The sequence below is a fragment of the Micropterus salmoides genome, unplaced genomic scaffold (genome assembly GCF_014851395.1).
Source record: "Micropterus salmoides isolate LMB-PRFRI ecotype aquatic unplaced genomic scaffold, ASM1485139v1 Ms_hic_scaffold_2, whole genome shotgun sequence".
NCBI lineage: Eukaryota > Metazoa > Chordata > Actinopteri > Centrarchiformes > Centrarchidae > Micropterus > Micropterus salmoides.
Genome location: NW_024041150.1, coordinates 29887186 through 29905189, shown reverse-complemented (window position 1 = coordinate 29905189; position 18004 = coordinate 29887186). Strand labels below are relative to the sequence as shown.

The 18004-nt window shown below is 38.0% G+C and overlaps 2 protein-coding genes across 3 annotated transcripts in view; one reads left to right on the top strand and one right to left on the bottom strand.

Annotated features, from left to right (window-relative positions):
* The window catches only part of LOC119911918, a 334810-nt gene that overhangs the window by 51675 nt on the left and 265131 nt on the right, over positions 1-18004 (bottom strand).
* The window catches only part of LOC119911480 (Fc receptor-like protein 5), a 95011-nt gene that overhangs the window by 14592 nt on the left and 62415 nt on the right, over positions 1-18004 (top strand). Inside the window, exons 1-3 of one of the 2 annotated variants that reach the window (XM_038730382.1) lie at positions 12431-12685; positions 13042-13317; positions 14732-15001. In XM_038730382.1, the coding sequence (XP_038586310.1) occupies positions 12631-12685; positions 13042-13317; positions 14732-15001 (601 nt within the window). In that variant the 5' untranslated portion in view covers positions 12431-12630. Of the gene's footprint in view, positions 1-12430; positions 12686-13041; positions 13318-14731; positions 15002-18004 lie in introns of those variants that run through there. The other variant, XM_038730383.1, reaches the window with a different exon arrangement.

Here is an 18004-nt window from a genome sequence, read left to right as displayed (position 1 = left end):
CTACAGAGGTCTGAAACAAGATGCGATGAAACCCTGAAAGTTCTGAGTTTGATTAGTCCAGAAACTGCTGCTGGAGTAAGGAAGAGTTGTGTTTCACATCATGCAAGACAGACAGCACGACAGAGCATGCTTAACATAAAAGATCAACACCAAAACAACTGTCAAAAGAAAATGATTGGTGCTGTATCAAGCCATCCTGGTACGAAGAAACGCACAGTACAGAGGAAGGGGGCAAAGGGCAAAAGTGGACATTGGAAAAGAGATGTTGCACAATTTCCAAAACAGACTGGCAAGAAAAAAAAAGAAAATAAATGGACTGAGCTGAAGAGGGAGGGACGGAGCCTAGTGACAGGATCCAGCCAAAAACACACTGGGTGAGTTACAACCTCTCACAGATAAAGTAAAAATCTCAAACATATTGAAACTAAAATGAATACCATTGAGATCTTAGAAAGTAATACTAAACTTGAACATCCTATGTTTGTAATGAATACTGAGCACAAAGGGGTTGGGAAATTATCAGAGTAACCGTAATTAGGTCAAACCTTGCAGGTGACATCATTGCTACATTGTCTGTTTAAAACTGCCCAAGAAGAGGGGCAGATGTTGTATATATGGTACTATGTGGTGTGTGATATTCAGATTTTGATGAAACATGACAAAACACAAATTTCGGTAATCAGAGCACTGGGAATGTGGAGAGAGGGTGACCTCTAAGGCAAACGCACACACATGCACACAGACCTTAGAATGCAATCCACTGCACAGTAGTCTACACAGTTCAGGTGTCCAGATGAGATTACAGATAAATTATGGACAAATAATTTAGGGACAGTTAAAGAGAGATAGACAGAGAAAAAAGGCTATTTTTCTATTTATTGCAAAATATTATCTGGACGCATGGAGCTGCTGCTGTTGTGTTCTAAGTTTAGTTGCTTCAAAGGGTAGTGACATGGCTAAATCAAGTGATTTGGAGCTGGAAGGAAGGGAGGAGATGGGATTCTTACCCGGAGTCGGCTGACTGACGAGTGCCCAGTGGTGGTGTCGGAGAACCGGGATAGCAAGTCATAAACAAGTCTGTTTTGACTCACATTGTACAGAACGGATGCTGCCAGCTCATTCCATGTTGTTGAATGTTATTGTTTAACCCTTTCAAAACATGGCCCAGAAGGTTGCTCATGTGTGTCCCAAGGGACAACGTGGGCAAAAGGGGGGAGGTTGAATAAGGACTGAATGAAGGTTGCTGGACTAATAGATTTCAATAATATTCATGAATAACAGTTTTAATGCTTTAACTGTTTTTTTGGTAAAGTTTTTCCTTTAACTATTTGATATCACCTACGGTACGAATGGATGATTAACAACAACATTTTAAAGTATGAGGTTGAATCTCCTTCAAGACTAGACTTAGCAGCTGTTCAGGGTCAGAAATGGAAGGTAAACTGTCTGTGTTTTTGGACGGAGTGAGCGTGAGCATCCATCAGTCGGCGGAATCATAATAGTTCTGGCCCGGACTGGTAGCTGTTTTCCGAGGGATATAGTGTGCTATGTTAAACTTACCAAGTGTTTACCCTCAGATCAGGAACTGTAAGAAATGTTATTTGTTTTGTCTAGAGGCTGATGGTTCTCAGTAATTCATCAAATTGTACAGTTAAAAATTACAATGAGGTTCATGATATCAGTACACTGAGATGGCTGGCAGTGGTACAATCAGCATTACTTTTAAATTTGCCTCACATTTTCTCTTGTTGTTGCTGGCTTTGTACATAATGTTACTACCACTGGGGTTTGTTCCAAAATCACAATGCAGTGCAAACCTGTAACATTAGCAGAGCTGAGCTCTTGGGGTCATTTGTCATGCAGGGTAACGTTACCCACTGGGTCTTAAAATAATTTAAAAACTCATTGAATTTAATATTCTCTTACATTTATTTACAAAGGTCTTAATTTTTTTGTTGTCCTTTTCATATGATTATATAGATACAGGTAACTTATACGTTAATGTTTTGTGTGTTTTGACTACTTTTTACATTTTGTCTGACTTCCGGTCAGCTCTGCTGTACTAGTAACTTCACCACTGATCTGCATACAGTGCTCTTTCATCCTTATTTTAGCAATTTTCACAGATAACATTCTGTTCATAGTATTTACTGTTCAATCTTGGAATATACATTCAATGGTTTTCTCAAACACAGTGGCCAAACAGATTAATTGGAAAGGATTAAAGGGAAAAGAAATATTTAAAGAAATGCTGACAAGAACTCTGTTGATCAGTAAGTATTTTAGTATACATATTATATGTGGAGGTGACTGGTAGATGAGAACGAATTTTTATGTAAAATAAAATATTTAAATAGTATATTTTAAGATATAAGGGATGCAACTTTAAAGCCTAAAAATAAAAAAAATACTTTGATAGCGGTGCTGAAATAGACATGACAGCACCGGTTACTCACATAATCACTTCCTCTTTGTAGGTTTGCGAGCAAAATAAAAGCATGAGAAGCTTGTTTGCTGTAATGTTTTACTTGGAGTTGAATTGAGAGCTTTTACTTTGAAAATTTCTGAACGACATTAAAAAGAGTCTGTAGTCTGCTTGACACACCTCTGAAAGAGCCGTCAGTAAAACGATTCCCCTATATGTCCTCTGCCTGGAGATACTGGGGAAATGTTGGTACCCGCCAATGCCTATCCACGACCTGATACAGAATCCACACAGATTTGTAGTGATAAGATGCACTGAGATTTAAGGCTGATCCAATACAATCCAGATGTGATTTGATAATTGTTCTGTTCATAATCAGTATTATTTTTTATAATTAGTTATTCATGAGTGAAATTCTATTTGTTTTGAGTTACTAAATTAAATGCTATAGAAAATTAGGTCTACTGCCACACCAACAATAGTAAACATGGGCATTGAGCACTTTTTTCAACCCTCTAAAGCATTTCTCAAAAAAGTAGAGGTAATTTTCAGAATGTCTGTTAATGACAGCTCATCAACCAATTGACTTTCTCTCTTAACAGAGGCTGTACGGAAGAACCAAGCTGCTAGCAGCGCATCGGACAACGAGATTAACCAGCACGCCATCCGCTGGTTCAACCTGGCCACTGACCATGGAGGTGGCCGCAAAGAATGTGCCATGGCCAGAGAGGCATTAACCGTGCTAAATTTTAGATAAATCACCGTGCTAGTGTTTTGCAGCAACAGGGGCGTTTTTAGGATCTTGAAACATTGGGGGCTTAGCCCAGCCAATAAAACTTCATATCTTCACATAATAATTGACCCACCCCCCCACCCCAAAGTTAAGTCTGTAAAGTAGTAAACCAATAGTAAACATCTTCTACTTATACGGCACAACAAAACTCAGAACAACACTATTAACTGTGTCATTTCGATGTTGCTAAATTGTAATGTTGTGTGTAATTATTATAATATAACAACAAAACTGTGAAAGTATGGACAGGGGGGTGTAGGCCTATGTGTTTATTTATTACGATCACTTAGCAAATGACATGAATCATCTCCACCCAGCTGATGCAACTCAGCATACGCCGTAATAGTAAAGTTACCCGCATGTGCTGAGACGCAGCCAGCAGACTCACTGGTAGAGTTTTGCATTATAAACATCTAAAACCGGAATCACAATCTGGCTCTGAAGCTACAGAAGTTAACATGAGGATTTGCGTTGAGATGTCTGCCTGATTGGCAGTGTTGGTTTCAGTTTCTACCTCCGTGCCATGGACTTGTCTCATTTAGTACAGTCTGAAGGGGAGCACAGCAGAGTATAGATGCTGTGGGTCAGGTAGACCTTTTAAAAAGTATTATGAATTCTCATTAAATAAAGATGGTTAGTCCCATAATATTACAATTTTCTTCTGGACATAAGGAACAATGGGAACAACAACATATGTGAGATTCTGAATATGCAGAAAGTTTTGAACATGCTGACAAGCACTGTAGCATTTAAAAACAGCATCACTGATCTGTTTTAACTGAATATTCTCTGATCTAGCTCAGTGTATCTGAATATACTGTACCTGTATTTACCCTCTTTTTGAAACGCTCCATTTTAGCACCTGTCTCGTTAAAGCCCCCATCCTGAAAAAGCCCAGTCTGCTCTGATTGGCTTGCGAGAAAAATATGCCACTGCTTTGCAAAGATGGTACTTAAACCTTGAGTGGGGATACTCAGATGGGAAAGGCGGGGGTTTAATAAAGTTGTATCTTATTTTATCTTATATTCTAATAAGCCTAAGTCAACATTATCTTATCAATTAACATTTACATAATCGTTTTTTGACATTTGTGAGTCTAAAAAACCACCCCACCTACAATAGTTGAGCATGTTTGCTGGACAAGCCTGGTCAGTGAACTAGGAGGGCAAAAAAATCTAAATAATCATTCATTAGTTGTAATCGCAGTAAAATGTTCACTTAATCGGGATTTTGATTTTAGGTCAAATCTTCCAGGCCTAGTCTAGTCCAGCCCCCTTTAAAATTACTAATCTCTGTGGATTTTATGTAATTTGGAGTTAGGACTGGAATTAGTTGGAGTTGGATATTGTATTTTGGCTATAAAATCTTTGTTATTTATACCATGGTCATGGAAAATGGTTAAAATCTAAATGGCTGGCAGTAATCATCTATCAAGACAAACTTATCGCTTGTCGCTAATTAAAACGTTATCTTGTGTGTTTAGGCCGTAGAATCTCGTGCGTCTCCTGGCTTTAGCTTTATATGTAGAGTATGGTATCATGAGTGTGGTATATATCTTCTCATCTCTCTCAGGGAGAAAGCAAATCTTACTTTCTTACTATCATCATTACTAATGGTACACTACACTATGCAAGACTGATAGCAATGTCAATGTATTGAGCTTTTTAACTAAGCCACACTGTTGCTATTATTAGAGTTTAATACTTCTGCATTCATTTAAAAATAACACCTGTGTCATAGGTGTGTGGTTACTGTACAGTTACTAGAAACTAATCACCTGCACCTGCAAGTCAACTGGAGTGAAGTTTCTTGTTCCTGCAGTTGTTAAAGACAGAAATGAGCTGTAAAATGTGTTTATTAGATTGAATGTTAGTTTGGCAATTATCTACTTTGTTTTAAGTTTCTGTCCTCTCTTTTTATCTCAAACATTTCAAATAAAATTTAAAATGTGTATTTTAAATAAAATTTAAAATGTGTCACTCATCCGTTCTATCACTTTCTTTGTTGAAATTCTGTGTAGGACAAATAGAAACAGTCTTTGTAACAGAGTGTAACAGTAGTTTTGACTGTCCATGCTTTTTAAATTCAAAAGAAAAAAGTAATCGAGTTTAAAATGCAAGGAAAATGAAAACGAAAGTAAAACAAGAAATCTTAGTGTACCTAGTGATATACAAGTCACTATTTGTTATACATTATATTGACCAGCTCCTGCCATAAGTTCTGTGGTTGAAACTATCCCAGTAACCCTTTGGCTTCTCAGACAGAAAGGATATACCTTCACTGTTATCTAGTAGTAGGATCAATAGCACTTGGTGAGTCATGCACAACATCTGATGGTAAAAATTTTAACTATCCCTTTAACACAAAAATTCATATTTTTGTATATGTTTTGTGGGTATAGATCAAGGTTATGAAAGAGGCCAGAGGTGGTGTGAATCCAGGCCAGAACTAATAAATGGAGCTGGCCCAGTGCCGGTCCAGTGCCAGTCCAGATGTGAAAACCGGATCCTCAACAGTATCTTAGAGACTCTGGGCCAGATCCAGTATGGAACTGGTCCAGATCTGGCCCACATTTGGGCCAAATGACTACATAATAATTGTCATCCGTTCTGGAGCTGGACCAATGTCGGCCCAGATGTGAAAACCGGATCTGAACCGGCATTGGCCCGTTGTGCTAAAGGACACCGGCCCGGGTCCGTTTTACAGATCTGGCCCAGAACTTATGAAGGATCTGGGCCGCATGATTTTTGCTATCTATTACTTCTGATTTCTGTGTCTTAACATTTATATGTTCTTAAAGTCTATATGCGTGTGTTTTAATCAAATACCTTTTCACAATCAACTCTTAAATGTCCTAAACCGTTATACAGTTCTTAGTTTTAAGCATTTGATAAACAGGAAAGGAAGTTATTGTCAATCGTTAAACATTTAGAATAGTTAAAACATTTCATCAGAGATCAGATGCAGATGAAAGGGCATCTTAACTAAACCTAACTTCCAGGAGAATATTGACAGTTAAACACTCTTAGAAAATATACAAGGAAGTTATAAGAACATGGCATCAGATTACAAACAATAAAACAGTATATAAATCAAGCGCAAGGAGAGGCGTTAAAGAACATTGACATGTAATACTTCTTTTGTCCTCTGGGGGACACTGGTTCCATGAGAGGACCTGGGAATTCTCTGACTATCTACTTATAGTTAAACTCAGTCCTTGGCTCAGAAGCTGGGAAAATTGGTTATTTAACACATGATAATAATTCCTTATCATATCATTTCTAAGAAAGTATATAAAGGTGCTGGGAATAAACATTAGTTACAACAAATTAAATGCCAGAATTTCGGTGAGCATTGCTGAAGATTAAAGAGCACTGCAAAATTAACTTCTTTGTGGATTCTCCTTTTCAACACAGTTTCTAACAAGAACACAGTAATAGAACTGAAGAATTGAAGTGCAGGCCACTAAGTAACTTAAAGATTATTTAATTCAAACAAGGTAATAAGGCAAGTTTATAAGGAGACCACATTCTTGGAAAAGGAATTTGAGGCTGTTCCTCTGGCGTCTGGCTTTTCTCTGCTTTGTCTCTGCTCAGCATGCAGTGAGTGCAGACACTGACAGACATGTTAAGGCTTTCTCACATATCATCTATTATTATCTATGCATTGCACGACTAAATTTCTATTCTTATTGTACATCCTGCAGTATAATGACCTCTCCTTTTCTGCGTATACATACATCAGCTTTGGTGTGAATGTGGTGATGACACTGATTCTTGATCTCACAGCAACACCGTTTTATGTGTGAAGAGGAACTGGAAGGTTATTTTTCCCTCATGCTGACAAGCACTGGCTTGGCTTGTTTTTTTTCTCAGACTCTAGTTTCAAAGTAATATTTATAGCACAATGGAAAAAAAACAAATGCACCAGTTTATTTGAGTGTTGTGTTCATTTGATTTGATTTGTGCATTTGATATCTGAAGTTACTGTGGCAACATGAGGTAAAAACATCTCAAATTACATACATCTTTACTCAGCCCACAGGACACATAGTCTGAAAATTAAAAGAACATTAGTTAAAGCTATTATAATCTCATATAATCTATAATACCAGAGATTTATAACATGGCTGCTTTACAAATAAATCCTGATATCTGGCCTCTGTTTTAGATTAATATCTGATGAGAACCTCTGCAGCATCACATTTGCCTAATTAAATAATTTAAGAGAATTGTAAACCACTTGAAAACTTGAAAACATTATTTATTCTGACGTCAAACAAGGACCAGCTCTATTTTCTGATGTACTATTCTACACAAAACTGAATGGGTTACAAAGACATACAAATCGTATCATACTGTAAGATGACTCACAGCACCCTGATATTTTTATTAGGGAGCCAGAGTCCTGGCCCCTCCTAGCCTCTGTTGCACTTGTGTCTGTAAGTCAGTTTTCAGAGGCACAGAGTCTAGTGAGGAGGGAGGGCAAGTTGACTTTAACTCTGTAGCACTACATGCAAATCTGCGGTTCACTAATTAAGTTATCTGTTGTGATTTTGTTTTACATCCATAATGAGAAGTGCATCAGGTCACAGATCAGCATGAATGACAACATTTAAAAGTTAAACTACTGAGGTGTTTCTGCATGCGTTGATAATACAGACCTGGTCACAGAGTAATGCACAGGCATCCAGGCTTTTTTTCTCATATAGCATTTTGAGAGAACACATCATTAAAATGTAGGCACTGTGGACGCACACACATGCACAAATAAACAATAAATTGTTAGTGTATGGTGTAACATGATTTGAGCAGGGCTGGTGACAAGAGGAGGGAGCAACTTCTGATTTTAACTGAAAATATAATTATTCTTTAAAGTGGCAGTTCTGGAAAAATCCAATACGACAACGACACAGCAGGTAATGCCACTAACGTTAGCTAGGTTGCGGGTTTGCAAACTGTTGCTACAGTTGTTGCTGCAGAGCTAACATGCAGAGAGGAGGAGACTTTTCCCAGAGCAGCACACCAGGACCCTGTTTCAGAAAGCAGGCTTAACAAACTCTGAGCTCATCCCTGAGCTCTGAGTTGATTGAGCCTGAGATGGTAAACTCAGAACTTGTTGACCTCCTCATGAGGAGGTTAGCTTCACAGCATCCGTTGCTGGAGTTGGTTTCCCATTTACAGAGCCAGGGCTGAATACAAACACTGGATTATTTTTCAGCACACACAGAGCAGACAGCTAGCAGACTGTGAGGAGATATTCACTGAATTTGACAAAAAGACATTTCTTAAATTATTAGTGCATATATCCTTTAAATCACAAAGTTGAACTGCAGTATTGTAGATAAAAGTATCCCATCACCTCAGCAGAGACACTTTACATGTCCATTTGGTTTTAGGTTTGGTCACAACTTCCCCCACAGAAAGTGACTGAGCTCGAGCAAAACAGAAATAGTCTCATGAACAGAAGTGAGCGTGAAGAGAGACAAAGCTCTGCCCTCTATTCTGTTCTCTAGTAGCAGCTGTTTTTTATACATAGCTTTCTCTGGTGGTGAGCAAAAATTATTTCCAAATCTGAAACAGTAGAAATGAAGAACAATAAGAGTGAAAAACCCTAAAACTTAGAGACACAGGCTGCGTTCTGATCCACACAAACAGAACTCGCTGCTCAGAGAACTTCTAAATCCTTCCATTCGGAACACTCTGCAACATCAAAGCACACCGAAGTTCCGCCGTGTGTTACCCTGGTAACATAAACACCTCGGATACCCGCTGCTACTGTGGACATTTACTGAAATTAAATACTGAATATATATTAAAACAAACTGATACAATTACAAAACTTATATTTCTGTAACTTCTTCTGTTTCTATTCTATTAAAATGTATGTAACTTGTGAATGAATGCTGCTCCTATGAGGTGCAAAGGCTTATGGGTAATTTTCTTGTCAACTTCCTGTGAACTGATGAGCCGTTGTTCACTTTTTCCCTACACAGTTCACAGTGCCATTTGAACTGAACATGTTGTGCTCCCTGCCGTTTGGGATCTTACTTAAAATGGCAGAATACCCTGTGCAGTCCACTTAGCAGGGAGCTACTGGGAGATCAGAACACACCCGTACAGAAACACAACCTCCTACATGTAGAGACAAACCTAACATTCAGAAACACACAGATTTTCAACCTGAATCCTTTTATACTGATGTAAGGACGTGAAAATTCCTCCTGTGCGTCCCCTGCTGTAGTGTTGGCAAGTTTGACTCTTTTGAAAGACTCGAGTCACCAAATCTCGTTCATTAAAATGAACTAATCTTTTTTTGAGTCATTTCGTTCATATGAACTAGGCTGGTTATTATTGCAGCCCTCTAGTTGGCGATTAAAAACAGCACTGTTCTCAAACATGGAAGGTTGCCTGGCTTGCTTTATTTGACAAAGTATAATGCACAAATTCACCTCTTGATCTTTCTCTATCATCATTATATAAACCCCCCTGGGCCCACAACCAAATTCAAACCATGTAAAAACCACAGAAATATGTAGTCTATATGCAATCCACTACTCCACCTAAATCCTTCCACTTTCCTGAGTATACAACCAGACAACGAAAGACAGAGGAGGACCCATGTGAGCGGTGAACGAGTCTCAAACCTAGAGACCCACAGTTGCTATGAGTCGTGAACTAATCAGTTCTGTTTCCTGTGCTGCCTGCTTACCACAGCCCTGTAGCCGAGCTGTCACATGACAAATGAACGACTCAAACCTGGAGACCCACAGTTGAGAGTCGTGAACTAATCAAGCAGGAAGTGTAAACATTTCAAAGTTTGCTGCAGTCAAAGTCACTGCAGTTGTTGGAGCTTTGTGTAAAAGGGAAGGAAGAACAGACAGGCTGTACTCAGAAGGAGAAGGTAAAGAAAAAATGTGCTCTCATAATATATTTATATGAAATGTAACTTCTCTCTTCCTGCTGCATCACTATTAATGCAAAGTAGAAACATTTGTCAGCAGCAGAGCGACAGTGTCCGTGCTGGATGTGAAGATGGGGCACACTTTGCTCTGTGTGCTGGGGTTATTCTGTGAGTACATCACTGACTTTACAATGTTGAGACTTTCAGAGGCAAACTCATGTTTTATCAACATAGTAGTTTAGTAGACATGATCTTGGTTTCTGATTTGACTTGGTTCAGAGTGCAGGACTGTTAAATACACTACTGCACTAGTTCTTTTTGCACTAATGTTTTGCACGATGCATGTTCAGATTATGGTCTGAGGTATTGTTATTGTTATATATTGTATAAAGCCTTTGAATTTAACGTACCTCTGTACCAACTAACAGAATATCATCACAGAAATGTGTGATCCTGTTGATTGATAATCAATAGTTGCCTCTGATGAAACTCCAGCTGGATTTAAATGTCTTTGCTTTTTGTCTGATGAAGTTTAATCTTTATTTCAGTGCTGAATACACTCCTCTACGGACACGCTGAAGGTGACCAACTGTCTTTGACTGTTTTTTAAAAAGTATTTGCATAAGGTCGCCCTACATAGGGAGACCTGAAACTGTACTGGCTCTGATGACAAACTGTATATTTACTGTAGAGTCTGTTCTTCATACAGATGCATTTTCTTTTCACACACTCCTCTGATCATCTTAACAGGGCAGGATGATGATCAAGAGAGGAGCGCTGTCGACTCTGTGTGGACAGGACCAACAGGTGATGCAGTCAGTTACAACAGTCTGACCAAAGATTTCAATAATAATGAGTTTATATAATTACTCTGGAGGCAGTTAAAGGTCGTCTGCTCTTCAAATCCTCTCCCTCATTTTGGGTGGTGACATGGTGTGCTGGCTGCCACAGTGTGTTTTTTGGTGTTGCTGAAGTCAGAAATTGTTGAATGCTTCACATACAGATGGTCACAAATGATAAATCAACCTAAAGTGTCTCAGTGAGGTTTTGGGACAAACCTTCAGAACAGCTTCAATGCTCCTTTTTCTCTGAACTCTGTTGGAGACGTTCAGTTGGAGTGAGATGTCGTTACTGTGAAGGAGATAACATAAGATTCACATCATTTTCATCCTCATCAAATCTTCAGGGAGCCAGTGTGCCCTGTATGTATGTACGAGTAATAAAGTCACTCTAACTGGATCCAGCAGTTCTGTAAAGTTGTTGTCACTACCACCAAGTTTAACAGCACCAATAACATTTATTTATGAGCTGTGTTGATGAGATCATCATGTTTGATTATGAATTATTATCATTATGAATTTAAATATAAAGGCAATCTTATTTTTAAGTTCTGAAATATTAAACCTCGACTGACTTAAGATGCTTTTTTGACAGTTTGTCTCTCAGAAAGCATGCGGTATGAAGTTCAGGTCAGATAAGCTTTTTTCAGTGGACGTTTTCAGGAGAAATGATGATCATCAATGTTAATGGAAAACAAGTTTAGATTTTACATTTTCTTCCTTCTTGCATGATTTTATTATTGGGTAAACATATTGAAAATATAGTTCTATAATGAATAAATTATGTTAGCCCAGCACTCTGACTTCCCTGAGAAAATAAATGTGTGACATCCTTCATCATGGAAACAATGAGATGTTTGTTTGACCATGTTTAATTTGTTTACAGCCACAACAGAGGAGTTGAGGATGCAGTTTTATTTATAGACGTGTTCCCTTAACTTTTGCTTAATGTTTCACAGTAGCTGAAATGGTTTTGTTTCCTTCTAGATGTTAAATAGGTGGGATGACTTCTGTATTGTTTTGTTAGATATATTTCAAGATGTGCAGTTAATAAAGCCAGATGAGCTTTCTTCCTCTGTTTGCTCCCCTATTGTATCTCATGTAAATCCTCTTAAAGCCTCGTTATGTTATTTAGGCAGAATTCTGCTTTCTGATGATTTTGTGAGCTCCTATAAGGCTCTCTATGAAGTCTGATGTTTGTGTCATGTGGCAAAATTGGTGATTTGTGCTCCTGGAAAGTTACAGCAGAGAAACAGACAAGAAACCCAGTTTACTACACAGAGTACAGTGATCCAGTCAGCATCAACTAAAACAACGAGTTTGACATTTGTTTTTGAAACATAATTTAAAAATAATTTTGTAAACATAATTATTAATTGATAAGGAGATTGTGTTTTAATGTAATTTCAAACATTTTATTTTTGTATCCTAACTGGGTATTTTTTGTGTTAACAGTTACAAACAGGGCTGTTGTGACTCTGCAACCCAACTGGTCTGAAATATACTCAGGAGAGACGATCACTCTGAGATGTGAGATCAAGGACGGAGGAGACACTGAGTGGGAGTACGAGTGGAAAACATCCAGCTCATACAAACTTCTAAAACAAAGTGAATCCTGGGAAATCAGAGCCACCGTTAATAATCGTGAGAGCTACAGGTGTAAACGCAAAATGGCTCTGTATTCCTCAACAGAGTGGAGTGATCCCTTCACACTGACACCGTCGGGTACGTTTTACTACAATTTATTTGTTGTGAAAATTTCATGATTTTAAAATTCTACCCAACTCAGTAAAAAAAATTATAAAACTAAGACTAAAACTAAGCTATTCAGAAATACTAAGAGGAGCGATCATTCAGTAGCACAATTTACTACCTAAATATTTATTTAGTCACAGAATGAACAATAAAAGAGTTACAGTGATTAAATTCAGTAAAGTATTTTCTGTGGCCATGTTACAGTGAGTTTACCACCAACCATGGGTGAAATTCATTATGTATTCTTTTTCATGAAAGTATTTTAATTGGGTTAATTCACACGAACAGTAATGACATTTTTTTCATCTTTGTTGTAAACTTCACAGCACAGAGACCAAAGGCCCAACTGAGAGCTGACAGGAGAACTATTCCAGCAGGGGGCAGTGTGACCCTGAGCTGCTCTGTGAACCCGTCATCTGGTTGGAAATACTTCTGGTACAGAGGAGAGAAAACCTCTGAACCCCTGAACACACAAGATGCTCCCTTCATCTCAGATGGACAAATCAGTGTCTCACAGGGAGGACTCTACTGGTGCAGAGGAGGAAGAGGAGACCCAGTTTACTACACAGAGGACAGTGATCCAGTCAGCATCAACAAAATTAGTGAGTTTGACATTTGTTTTTTTATGGAAGTGCATTGCATTCACCTAGGAAAAAAAAAAGCAGACACCTTATCACGTAATTACCAGAAAATATCTAATTATGAGAAACGTTAAGAAAGCCTAAATTAAAGCTTATATTTCACTTCAGAGAGAAAGTGATGACTTTAGAGTCTTATGTTGAATTTCAAAACGTACACACACAAACAATATATACACTACTGTTCAAAAGTTTGGGGTCACTTAGAAATGTCTTTTATTTTTGAAAGAAAAGCACTGTTTTCTTCAATGAAGATAAGTTAATCAGAAATACAGTCTAGACATTGTTAATGTGGTAAATGACTGTTCAAGATGGGAACGGCTGATTTTTAATGGAATATCTTCAGAGGCCCGTTTCTAGCAACCATCACTCCTGTTTTCTAATGGTACATTGTGTTAGCTAATCGTGTTAAAAGCTAATTGAAGATGACAAAACCCTTGTGCAATTATGTTAGCCAGCTGAAAGCTGATGTGCTGATTAGAGAAGCTATAAAACTGGCCTTCCTTTGTTGATCTGGAGCATCAGCATTTGTGGGTTCAATTATACTCTCAAAATGACCAGAAACAAAGACCTTTATTCTGAAACTCATCAGTCTATTCTTGTTCTGAGAAATGAAGGCTATTCCATGTGAGAAACTGTCAAAGAACTGAAGATCTCGAACAATATTGTGCAAAGAAAAATACATATCTCAGACAAGCCAATAAAAAGAAAAGATTAGGACGTAATCTTTCCTACATCAGATAGCTCTGGTATTGACTGAGGGACACTCACGTCACTGTGAAGTGAAATAAGTCAGTGGAAACAGGAGGATTTCTTTAAACATCAATCTGAATTCTGAGAAAATGTCAGACATTTTTCAAATTATTTCATTATTTAATTTCATCTTTCATTTCTGCCACACATATCGAATATTACATTATGTTCACCAGAAGCTCACTTTTATTTTGAAATCTGCTGTGACACGATGTTACCGCAATGTCGACATACTGATATTAATGCCATCCACATTAAGTGACATCAATATTTCCCAGAGTCTCATACAGAAAAAGGGGAAAAGCACATTAAATCCATGAGCTCAATCATTGTCTTTCACTGTAGGTCAGCGATGACTGATAGTCTAACTAGCCTTCCTTAACTTTATTGATAATTAGGAGTTCCTGATCTCATCATTATAACATCTGTTTTCGTAATTACGAGATAAGGTGTCTGATTTTTTTTCTTTGCTGAATGCAATGCGCTTCCATAATTTTTTAACATAATGTAAAAAATGTTGTATCAATAGCTTTTTAATTAATATTACGTCTTGATGTAGATTTACCATTTGTATCTTTTCCTCTTTTATTTTTGTATCCTAACTGGGTATTTTTTGTGTAAACAGTGTCCAACAGGGCCGTTGTGACTCTCCAACCCAACTGGCTTCAGATCTTCAGTGGTGAGAAGTTCACTGTCAGATGTGAGATCCAGGGAGGAGGAGACACTAAATGGACGTATGAATGGACACCAGCCAAATTAAACAGACCTACAACAGACAATGAATACAGGATCATCAGAGCTACTGTGTCCCACAGTGGAGACTACAGCTGTAAGGGTAGAAGAGACTCATATTCCTCAACAAAGTGGAGTGATGTCATCAAATTGACAGTATCATGTAAGTTGGACCGTCTGTCATCTGTAATGAAAATGTAAAATCTAAATAACGCAACAGAAAACTCTTATTTCTCCAACAATTATGTCGCTCTCTTCAGGTCACACAGTAACTAATGTTTGTTTTTTAATGTGGGAACAAAATAAGTGAAAAGGAGCCAGTAATCAGAGTACTGCAGCTTTTAAAATATAATCATTCACAGGGAAATGTACAGGAATGAACAACGAATATCAAGTAACTTATAGGTGTAACGATGGTGCAGTTTAACACTGTTCACCACAGCAAGAAGGTTCTGGGTGTGAACCTAACCTTTGGCCAACTGGTTGAGTTAACTCACAGGTTATGTTAGTTCAGATTAATCTCCTAATTGGCGAGTCTACATTGCCTGTAGGTGTTAGTGTGAATGATTGTGTTGACTGACAGTCTGTCCAGGTTTACCTCTGCTGTCACACAATGTGAGCTGGGATAGACTCCAGCTCCCTGTGACCCTGCAAAGGATCAGTGGGTCCAGATAATAGATCAGTAGATTGGATGTATGATACAGTTGTCTTCCAGAAAAAACGCAGTGAAAGTGTTAAACTTCACTCTTCAACACTTAAATATAGGATTTATCTAAGGGCACAAATGTAGCATTCAGTAGTGCAGCATAATATTAACATGTAATTGCTTTTTTATATATTTATTTTGTTTTATTAAGATAACTGCAACATATTTCCAGGAAAAACACTAAAATAACATACTGAAAATAAATCAGTAATAACTCCTCAACCATTAGACAGAGATGTATAATTCTAGTCTCTTTTAACAGGTCAGAAGCTAAGAAATATGGATCAACTGTAAACAAACCTTTTCTATTAAAGAGTAAATGGAGATGCAATAAAGGAAAATATGATATTTTCATTCTCGCCTGATAAAAAGCTATATTTTTTATGCAATAAACCATCAAAACCATGATCCAACTGATTATAATGCAACTGAATTTATTCTAATACACCTAGAATACACCTGTAACTGTAAATTTGATGAAAAGAAACTAATATGCAACAGTTATTACACAATTTTTCAAAAATATACCAGGTGAATGTCCATGTTTTGGGCATATTTACTGTTTATATGTTCACTTTTATTAGGAGTTTTCTTCAAAACACTATTCCCCCCCCACAACCATGTTCCAAATAACATAAAGCTCCCAAAACATTGAAATATTGATTAAAAACAGTGAATATTGATCAAAATTCCTGTGACCAAAAGTACTCCCGTTCTTTACAGGCGCACACGTTGAACATCCTACAGGGCTAAATGGGCTCTTTCTCTTCGTATTGAGCGGACAAATCGATTGGTATTCTGCGTATCTGTGTAGCTCCTATGGGTCAGTATAGGCCAATAAAGACCGCATCCCCCAAAGCAGCTCTTCTTCTCTCCTTCAATCTGACGGGAGAAACAAAACCTAAAGCTCATTGATCACCAAGATGGTGAGGAAGGTCTCTATTGACACAGAAAAACTGCTGTTTTTGGACTGAATACAGCTAAAACAACAAAGTTAAGTCAGCAGTTGTAACTGTAAATGTATATTGGTGTGTTGTTATTATTAGTCGCCTAATAACTATGTCAGTTTTGTGAGTTTAGTGATTTGAGTTACACAACTGAACAGAGCTGAAGCTAAGCTTTCTTTAGAGTGGCCGGACTGCGGTGTGGGATGAGAGGAGAGATATGTGGAAGGCAAATTGTGCAGCCATGTACAGTGATTACAGAGTGATTTATGTTGTGATGTAAGTTTGTGTAGATGCTTGGTGTTTGATGTGTGTTTGGTGTGCACGGAGGTGTCTGGTATGCATAGGGTGAAAAGATAATCTGATCGCACATGATTTCTCATTTGCATTTTGAGGCGAAAATCTATCGTCTGGGCTTACGTAAATTCAGAGTTTCTAGCCTTCTGCAAAACAGTCTGAAGACTTCAGCAACACATCTCTTAATTCAACAAGCTTCTTAATTTGAGTGTTTCTTGCCTTTATGTGCTACACTATTTAAATTGGACAAAATATGAGACAGTGATTAATTTCCTTTTTTATGTCTTTGTTCTTAATCAAACAGCACAGAAACCAAAGGCCCAACTGAGAGCTGACAGGAGAACTATTCCAGCAGGGGGCAGTGTGACCCTGAGCTGCTCTGTGAACCCGTCATCTGGTTGGAAATACTTCTGGTACAGAGAGAGAGAAAACCTCTGAACCCCTGAACACACAAGATGCTGCCTTCATCTCAGATGGACCAATCAGTGTCTCACAGGGAGGACTCTACTGGTGCAGAGGAGAAGAGGAGACCCAGTTTACTACACAGAGGACAGTGATCCAGTCGGTAAAGAACAAAAAGGCTATTTTTCAATATGATTGAAAAACAAATGCAGAAATAATACATTGTGTGTTTAGGTGTAATGATTAAGACTGAAGAATGATTAACACTAAAACATTGTGTTTAATGTTAAACCTTTTCTAATTTTTGTGTTTGGGCCTTTTGATCATGAGCCGTTACAAACAGGGCTGTTGTGACTCTGCAACCAGCTGGCCTGAGATATACTATGGAGAGAAGATCACTCTGAGATGTGAGATCAAGGACGGAGGAGACACTGAGTGGGAGTATAAGTGGTTAACACCCCACTCAGAGAGATTTACAAAACACACATACGGAGTTATCAGCGCTACTGTTTACAGTGGTGGGAACTACAGGTGTATGGGTGAACACAAAAAGAAATTATATTCAACAGAGTGGAGTGATTCCTTCATGCTGAGAGTGTTGGGTAAGTTGGACTGCACTGATTCATTGTGAAGATGTCATGATTTGAACTATCAATTCAGCGACAAACTGTGTGTTGTTGTTTTGTGTGTGTGTGTGTGTGTGTGTAGCATTCGAGATGTAGTAAAATCTGATATATTCACACAGTGTGGGCAGTTACTCGGGGCGGAGCTGACTCAGCACATGGAACAAAACTGTTTCACAGAGAGCTGTGAAGAA